General features: G+C 38.6%; 1 protein-coding gene across 1 annotated transcript; it reads right to left on the bottom strand.

The window, feature by feature from the left end:
• Positions 1-253: 253 nt before the first annotated feature.
• On the bottom strand, positions 254-3,945 carry bloc1s5 (biogenesis of lysosomal organelles complex-1, subunit 5, muted). Its single transcript, XM_059326991.1, has 5 exons — positions 3,659-3,945; positions 3,160-3,242; positions 2,133-2,253; positions 1,371-1,429; positions 254-1,181 (listed from the first exon to the last, which is right to left on the bottom strand). The coding sequence occupies exons 1-5, from the start codon at positions 3,675-3,677 to the stop codon at positions 1,008-1,010; spliced, it is 456 nt and encodes a 151-aa protein (XP_059182974.1). The 5' UTR covers positions 3,678-3,945; the 3' UTR covers positions 254-1,007.
• Between the last annotated feature and the right edge of the window lie 5,476 nt (positions 3,946-9,421).

Below are 9,421 nucleotides of genomic sequence, written 5' to 3'. Positions count from 1 at the left end.
GTCAAGATGAGTCTAAAGTCATAAATTAGTGACTCCAGTCTGACTCACATCCAAGTTATATTACTTTAGTCCACACATCTGCAATTTTTCAAATATTATTGCGCTCAATCACAACATATAATTACACTTGGAGTCTGTGTTTATTGTTCTGTGCACTCTTTTTATATAACCAGACCACATTACCAGACAGAAATTCAAACCAGAAGACCAAAATCTGATTAATGTTTTTTTTCTGTTTAAACAGCAATAAAAATACTGGATTTGAGATTTATTCAAATCAGATTTGAGGTGGCAAAGCAAACAAAAAACAGCTGCAGCTGATCATTTAAATTGGTTTCAGCAAAGGCCTTTTATCATCAAAGTTACTTCATAGACAGTTGGTTTACTTGAAGTTAATGTCAGAGGTCAAATGTTCCAAACACGGGAGAGCTGCTGAGTGATGATTTGTTCTGGAAAGCGTTCTGTTTGAGCTCGTTTCTACAACACTTGACCTGTGCTTTAAACACACCTGCTCAGAAAGGCCTTTCTAACATTTAACCACCTGGCCTTCAGCGATGTGAATATCTCGTCTTGGTTCCAAACTCCAGGTTCCTTTCAACTTGAGGCTGACGCAAATTTATCACCAACACCCTTCAGGCAGGCATCCATTAAAAATCTTGAAATGTTGAGAACTTCACGGCCAAGGAACAATCACACGATTGCTTGTTTAAAAAAAAAAAAAAAAAAAGACATATTCCAGACCGTTTAGGCACTGTGAAAATTCCATGTTCTAAAGACAGAAAGTGGTGAGTTTGATGGCCTGTGAAATGCTGTTAATCAAACTTTCATATTTATGATTTGGAAACTATTGAGTCTTGTGCAGGTGTAAAACTTCTATGCCAACCACCAAGTTCATCGATCAAAGCCGATAGCCTTGTTTTGCACGTGCAGAACAGACATCCAGGTCTGTGACAAACACAAGCGTGTAATGAGAGAGTTTTGTTCCCTCAAACACACTCACAAACTGATTAGAAGGGCGAAAATTTGGTCAAGTCCTTCTTCTTTTCGCTGTACCGGGTGCTGAGTTGTCCTACAGCCTTGGCGTGCTCCTCATCCACCTCCTCCTTTAATCTCTGCTGCTCCTTCAGAAACTCTGCCCAATCATCTTTCAAATGCTCCATGTTCGCCTGCAGCTGGGTGCTCTGGAAGGACACAAGAACACAATGACTATGGTGTTTGTCTCAATTTCCCTTTTTGTGCTACATTATCTGTCACACCCTTTTGCATTTTTACGCTATACAGGTGCTGCATATTCACAGAGAGTACACATTATCATAAAAGCCGGTACAATCTGCAATCCAATCTGTTTTTTTCTTTGCTTTGAGTTTTACCTGCTGTGCCTCGAGCTCCCTCTGCTGGACTCTGTCTGCCATGTGATTAGCAGCCTCCACTGTAGGAGGGAAGAAAAAAAATAATCTTAATATTTATATTCAAATTTTACATTCACTCTAACATAACAAAGATATAAACCAAAAACTTTTAAGATGTTATTGTTCAGTCATTGTTCATCAAATTAGGTTTCTTTGTGTGTACTGTATATACTGTGTATACAAACTGTATATTTTAGTTATATGTATAGTTTCTGTAAGTCTCTGTAACAAAAGCAATTTTCCACCGGGGGATTATAAAAGTAATTCTGATTCTGATTCTGATTTTGTCATAATACCATCACAGGGATTCTAAATATTTAACAATTCATTAAATAAACTCAGTTCAAACAAGAAAAAAATGTATAGAGCATATATCATTATGATAAATTAGTATCATATTTAAAACATTACTTTGTAAGATTGCCTAGATAGTATAAAAGTCTGCATCATCGTTGGGTTGTTTTGGTTAGGTTACATACTTTGTGGCTGAATATGCCTCTACATTAACACTAGACAAGACAATCAACACAAAACAAGTGCATTGATTTGATAATGACGCAAACTTTGATGAACACAAAATTAAATATTGCAGCTATTTTATGAAGGCATTGTAACAGATCCTAGTGTCTGGTTAGATGTTAGGTCAAGCATGAAATGACACAATGTTAGCACAATTTACACTGTTTTAAAGTCTCAAATTTAAATCTGAGAAAGGAGACTTACACCGTGTAACAACATCAGACAGCATGCCCTGTAAGTCCGTTGGCAGCATTTGCTCATTTGTTTCTGGAACCATTTTATTGAGGTTCTCCAGCAGTCTGCTCTCCCTGTGTCCTCGTTTTTCCTTAGCAGCAGCAGAGAAAAGCTCAGTGTCAGTGTCACACACATACCACATGCATGTATGCAACTTCTGCCACTAGATGTCTCTCAATCAAAACAACAACAAAAGACAGATATTGATGTGCTGTGAAGTAGCAAGGGATAATGGGAGTCAAGCTGATGTACCTCAGGCAGAAACGTTGTATGTTAATGTATTATATGTTTATTCATATTATGTAATTTCATTTGAATGAAATAGCTGCAGGTTATGTGAGCAAACGTAACTAATTTTAACTTCCCTAACTTCTCTGTGTTTGACCTTTGTTAGAAACATTTGGGATAGAATATATAGTATAGATCTAGTAGTTCTTAGACATTTTAGTGCAGAAATGTTACATCTTTTCAAGTGCTTTAGAGTTTTAACCTGTTGCTTCCATCATTAAAATGAATGAAAAAAGAGGAAAAAAATACTGTATCTTTAAAGCAGATTGATCACTTTACCAAAGATGTTATTTGGTTAATTTGTACTAAAAACATCAGACAGATTATTTCTCTTAATGAGAAAATAACAATGCATTACTTGATACACTACATGAAAGTGGTCACAGTGATAAAATACAGTGTATTGAAGCTTGCTGTTGAATGACTGAGGTACATGTTTAAAAACAGTATGCATTCATAGCAGGTGCTTTAATAAGGTTTTTATGGCATTTGTAAACTAAAAGGATGTAATGTATATGGATTAGTGTTATTATCCAGTGCCTGTGGTACGGCTCAGTGAATGCCAGCTGTATTGGAGGCTACACAAATCTAAATAAATGGTGAAATATCTCATATCTGTCATCAGTGGCACTGAACCTACAAGTCAATGGTCAAGCCATGGTCTTATGGGTTTATAAAGAACACATTTTGTCACGCTTATGACAAGTACCTCAAACTCTCTCACAAAGTAGCGGACCTCTGCATTGATGACCGGTCTGTGGTCCAACAGTCGAGACTGGATATCTCCCACATCTGCAGCACCAAACACAGCTCAAATTAAATCCAGTTTAAATATGAAAAACACACAAGACAGACCATATTACAACATTGTAATGACAAGTTAGACATGTTATAAAACAGTACTTTGTGTTAGATAGCCTATGTTATAAAATAAAATTATTAATGGTACGATTGTCCAATCGCACCATTAATAATGCTGTTCCAAGTTTTGCATCTCATTAATTCTTCATTTATGTACTATACATAAGCTAACAAATCCTAATCTTATCTATCACTCTCCTAATGAAACTAAATGATCATTTGAATAGCCTCTTGTCAATTTTTTACCTTATCAGATCAGCTGCAATCTGAGATCAGAGCTTTTAAAGTCAAACACGCTAACTTGCTGATAATGAAACTGTTTTTTTTCTGCTGAAGATCTCACTCACCTTTAGCTATCTTTTCCATATTGACAAACTCTGTTGGCACGTTGATTTGGTAGTTAAATATAAGTTTTGTCTCCCATGGAGCAGCTAGCTCACCCAGTTAACTACTATCAATTGCTAAATGTTCAAAATGCTAAGCTAACTGGCAGCTAACTCTTAAAGGGAAGATCCACTTAGCAAAACTAAACCACCAGCCATTAACGTAGACTATATTTGCATTATATAGTAATACATATTAGCGACGGTATGAAAAAACTGGAATGGGGTTTTGCTAATGTGAGTCAGGTGAATGTAAGTCAGCTGACTGCAATGTAAATATTTACAAATACTTCCGGGTACGAGGCCGTGGACTGAACCAAGCTGCTGAAAAAGGGGGTGTCTTATTCAGCTTATTAAAAGCTTCTCTCCCGGTTGGATTTTAACAGTCCACTTTAAAGACTTTCTTCTGCGGTCTTGAGGTATGCTTCTCTGGAAGATTTAAAAGTATGCAAGCTTGTGTGCGTGACAGAAAGAGACAGACGAGAAAGTGGTATAGTCTGAGGCTGTTCGTGGCTGAGGACAGCAGATGTCAGTCTTGCTCTGTGGTGGAACAAAGTGACATCAAAACTGACTTTTTAAACTCACTTGCACACATTACATTTATGACCAATAATTTAGGTTAGGGGCTTTTTAAAAATAGACCCTACAACAAAAATTGTAGACCATTTCCATGTTCTGTTTCCACTCTTTCCCCAGCAGGTTCATTTAAGATGAGAGATTAGATAAACCTTTATTAGTCCCACGGTGGGGAAATTGCACCGTTACAGCAGCAAGTGGATAGCAGAAAGAAGGATCAGTATATATAAAGCATAAATATAACATAAATATACATTTAAAAAAGGGGAGAATAGAAAAGTATAGAACAATATAAAGAAAATCCACATGATGTGGATGGATATAAACAAGATGTAGTGAACATTATTGCCCAAGGTTGAAATGTATATATTTTCCAGTAGTATGAGATAATAATGCACTAGAGTGTAAGAAACTTGCACATTGGAGAAATATGGCACAAGAAAGTACCATCAGGTTGTACAGTCATAGTGCCAAGTACAGTTTTGAGGTACTTTTACTTTACCAGAGTATTTTAATTTCATATATAATTCATGACTACCACTTTTGAGTTTGTACTAAAGTATTTTGTAATGCTAATACTTTTGCACTTTTATTCAAGGATACATTTGAGCAGGTCTAACAAGAATAACTTTGAGGTTGCCAGGTTGTGAAAAAAATCCTTTAGCTGTTTTCCCCCTTCAGCAGGTCACTTGCTTTCTTGCTTTAATTAATTATGAAAATTATGATGATAAATTATGATTTATTAAGAACAAATAAAGCCATTTCTTTATTATAAAACTCTTAAAGGCCTTAGTAGATTGTAGTGCCTTATAGTTCTACAATTATGATTACATATTAGTCTCAAGTGTCCACCTTTGGTTACTTAATGTTAAGTATTTAATATTAAACACTGAGTATTTAATATTAAATACTGAGTATTTACTCACTCCTCAGATGAATATGCCATGACGTTTGATAATCTGGCCTCTAACTAAATTAGCAAACACATTATAATCTTTGTATTTGTATGTATCTTTTGAATAAAGCATTTACATTTGCATTCATTAGGATGTCACTACATTAAAATTAGTGTAAGATGTTAGATAAAAGTACATTTATTAAGTATGTTTCTATGAAAACACCACAGTCACCACAAGATGGCACCAAATGTCTCACATTAGTTTTGTAAATCCATGTCTGGCAAAGCCCCGGTGACTGAATTATCTTGGATTAGCAAATGCTTTTTATTACACTTTATGAAATGCAAATATATTGGCATAAATATATTAATAAACACAGCACTTGTGGCAAGAGCAAAGTACATGCAGATATTCAGTCAGAGTGAGAAGAGGCATTGTTAGGGGCAAACGTTGCATATTAGTTGTCAAAAGTTTGTTTGCGAGCCCTAAATTCATTAGCACTGTCATGCTCAGTTAAGAGAAAATCATTAAGGCACCACTTAAGTCCCCCCACTGTCCACATTGTTTAGTTAAACACTTATTACATGCACCATTAGTTTTGATTTGGGCCTATTAAGGAGATTAAATGATTGATCAACAGCCGAGGGATAAAACAAGCCCTGCACTGTGCAGCTTCATGTTTGTCTGAAGAAGCACGAGAGGATCTCTGACAACAAAACATGTCAGATCCAGCGAAAGGCCTCTGTGACAGGAACATGCATCCTGTTGTTTTGTTTATTCATGATTCTGCAGGGTGAAATTAAAAACATTTAGATCAAGGCTGAGAATGGTGGAGAGGCCAGTTAAATGCAACATTCATTACCATCTTTAGATGGAATAGAATAGCAGTGTAACATTAAAATATCATTCATAGTTTACAATAAATAATTAAAGAAGAGATATTAAAGAGATATTTTGCAGATCAATAATAATAATAATAATAATAATAATAATAATAATAATAATAATAATAATAATAATTGACATCTAGAAATGTAGAAAAAATAATAATCCTGTTCTTAGACTTGTAATAAAATATATAGGCTAATTATTTGGAAGTCCTTAATAAATATGAATTATATTCTATTTTTCAGCATTATTCCTTAGATTTGAAGTCAGAAAAACAAGTTCTAAAATATGATTTTGGATTCTCAAACACTTTAACTTTAGTCATATATAATACATATTATTTTGACATTTAATAAACATTTAATTACAGGTTCATTTAGATTTTGCACACTGTACTTTGGGTTGGCAATAATGCATTTTCTAGTCAGCTTTTGAAGAGGGAGAGGAAAAAAAAGAAGTTCAAACCTCCACTACTCTAAAACTTATCCAAAGTTGAGATTTCCACTGCATTACAGAATTTGGAGAGCAAAGCCAACATCAACATAACGAGGAAATATCTGTCCTTCTGCATCATTATCTGCAAGCGTTGTGACGTTGGGCTGCAGTTTGCATGCGAGAGCTCGTTGCATGAGAGCAGATCATGTGTTTCTCTGTATTTCTGTCCCACAGGTTTATTAAGAGAATTCTGCTTTTTCATTTGACACCCTTGTGCAGAACACAAAGCCTTTCTGGGACACTCTCCAAAATTGTCACTACATAGAAAGACAATGTTTAAAGTTATAAAAAGAGATTTGAATCTTCTATTTGAAAAATATGCTGAGGTTTAATTTGATTTTGAGTTTTTAGTGGCTGCTGAGATACGCTAATTTTAATTCTATTAAAAGCCTTTCATGATGGTTTTATTGAATTAAGTTAATTGCAGTTCAGCACCAATTTACATCAGTTCATTACTTATATTATTGAGAGTGACAATATTTACATTACCCTATTTCTGTGTTACTGACCTATTTAACATATTGTCAATTAGTTTAAAGAAATATCATAAAAATGTCATCATTATTATTATTATTATTACTATTATTTTGAAAGCTCTGCAAATGAGAGTTTAGTTTATGAGAGTTTCAGTTGTTTAATGCTGATTTGCCCTGAATGAAGCTGAAATAATAACATAAATAAAATAATTTAGTTCAGTTTTCCTTTCTGATCCAAATGCATAAAAAGTGTATGCAACACATATAATAATTTTTAATCCTAATGTGTGCTCTGTATATAAAAATGTATATATATATTTGACATCATTGCTGAAGATTTTTATTGTGACGTACCTGAGCATAGTGTAATAACTACACACTAAACCAGATGTATCTATTTTCCTTGACATATTAGATACAATATTCCTCCCTTATCTTTTTATTACACTTCCACATATGATCTGTATGTAGGACCAAAGCAGCAGTGCTTCACCCCCCCCCCCTGTGCATTCCTGCTCGCCAGCATCCAGATGATCTCCTGCAGCACTTCCACAAACGGTGCTCCAGCAGTGCAGTGGGAGGTCTGTGATTGTGGTTTACCAAACATGCCCACTGGCCCTGCGAGCTCGCCCCGGTGACGCTCTTGCCTCTGTGTGTCTCTCCTCCCCGGCCCGACCACACCGCCCCTGTAACGACGGTGCTCGCATTACCCACTGGGTATAATTATTCTACATTTTCCTGCTCTCCATTCTCTCTCCTGTTTTCTCTGCCTCTCTCTCTCTCGCAGCTCGGCTGGGTCTTGACACCGAGGTCCAGGCGGAGGGCCGCGGGGCCGCTGCTTTGTGTTCACAACACGCTGAACGCCACTCACTGCACCGTGGCTCTGAACAGGTGGGGGGCGGTGATGGGAATGGGGGAAGGAGGGGGGTGTTACTCACTGGATGCCAAGGCCTCTGGGCCTGAGGGGAGGTGGGGGTGGAGGACCTGCTGCCCAGCAACCCACCTACCCGCCTCTACCCTTCTCTCTCTCCACATCCACTTTCTTATTTCATTTACTGCCTCTCTCTCTCTCCAAGTCCCTGGGCTGCAAGCAGGTCGTTTGTCCCGGCGCCACCACGTTCTTGTCCCTCCGCCTGCTGGAGGCGGGATGCTTCAGAGCTGTCCACCACGGAGAGGAGGTGGAGGGGGCGAGAGCAGAAAATAGAATAAAAGGTAGTCAGTGAAAACATGAAGAATGGAGTGCAGCAGGAAGGTAAAGACCCAAATAAACACACTGAAGGCCTTTATGCAGTGGCACTTTAAAAGTCACTGTGTAGCGTGACACTATCCCGCTGTCACTCTGTCCCAAGGCCTGATGGGAAGACACAGTGGCGGTACATGGCTCACAGCCTGAAAATCAACATATGTACTCATCATCCTGCGCTTTTCAGGGAAGGGAAGATATTTCTCTTTCACAGCAAAACAGGACGAAACCTTGTCAGGCTCATTTTGCAATGACGGTGAACTGGCCCTTTTCCTCGGAGCTTTAAGATCAGCAGTGAGGCATTCAGGGAGGACTGGAAGTGTGTGTGTGTGTAGGGGGGAGACCAGTGTGTCGGCTACGATTAGCGTTTGCGGCGGGCCCCTGCTGCCATTTGGGGGCTCGTCCCAGAGATTAAAGGGAACCGCACTGTCATTTCTCCCATGGGGGTCTGTCCCCCTGTCCTCTCCCGTCCTAGCAAGGGGAGGGATCGTCTCCTTCTCCAAGAGGCAGTGTCGAAGTCGACTGAGGGCAACAGGCTGGGAGAGGCTACAAACCTGTTGAGGCAGAGCGTCCCGCAAAGTGCCCACGATCAAAGTGACAGATGTGGGATGGAGGGAGCGCTGAACGAGGATATCTCTCCTTTGTGGTTGGCAAAAATCGCTTCTCCTGTAGCTGTAGCATTTCAAACACACACACACACACACACACACACACACATGCACTTAAATAGCACATACATGCACACACACACTGGAGCAGAGGAGGAGTTGAGGTAGTGGAGGGGAAGCATCGACTGAGCTCAACTTGATGGTTTTTGAAGTTTCGCTTCAGTTTGTGTGTGAGTGAGTGTGTGTGTTCGGTGATATTCGACGTGGGACAGAGCAGAGGAGAAAGGCAAGGAAAAAAGGGGGTCTGCCCTGGGGTCACACACACACACACACTCAAACACACACTCGTATAAACACACACACTTCTCGGGCTGCTGTGGCATGTTTGGAGCAGTGCCTCGTCAGATTAGGGCCATGCTGGCTGTGTTTGATGGCCAACCTGGACAGACAAGGCCTGCCAGGCACAAACTGCTCAGGCACATGATGTCAGGGCGGACACACACACACACACACACACACACATGGACACATACACAAAAATT

Source organism: Centropristis striata, chromosome 23 (genome assembly GCF_030273125.1).
Source record: "Centropristis striata isolate RG_2023a ecotype Rhode Island chromosome 23, C.striata_1.0, whole genome shotgun sequence".
In the NCBI taxonomy this organism is placed as follows: Eukaryota; Metazoa; Chordata; class Actinopteri; order Perciformes; family Serranidae; genus Centropristis; species Centropristis striata.
Note: the sequence above shows the minus strand (reverse complement) of the source record. Positions and strands in the feature narration are given on the sequence as shown.

Excerpts from the sequence above, each read along its gene's own strand:
- bloc1s5 (XM_059326991.1), bottom strand. Across the intron at positions 2,254-3,159 it reads ACTTTGTGAGAGAGTTTGAG|GAAAAACGAGGACACAGGGA; the intron begins GTACTTGTCATA and ends GCTGCTGCTAAG. Across the intron at positions 1,430-2,132 it reads GTCTGATGTTGTTACACGGT|TGGAGGCTGCTAATCACATG; the intron begins GTAAGTCTCCTT and ends TCCCTCCTACAG.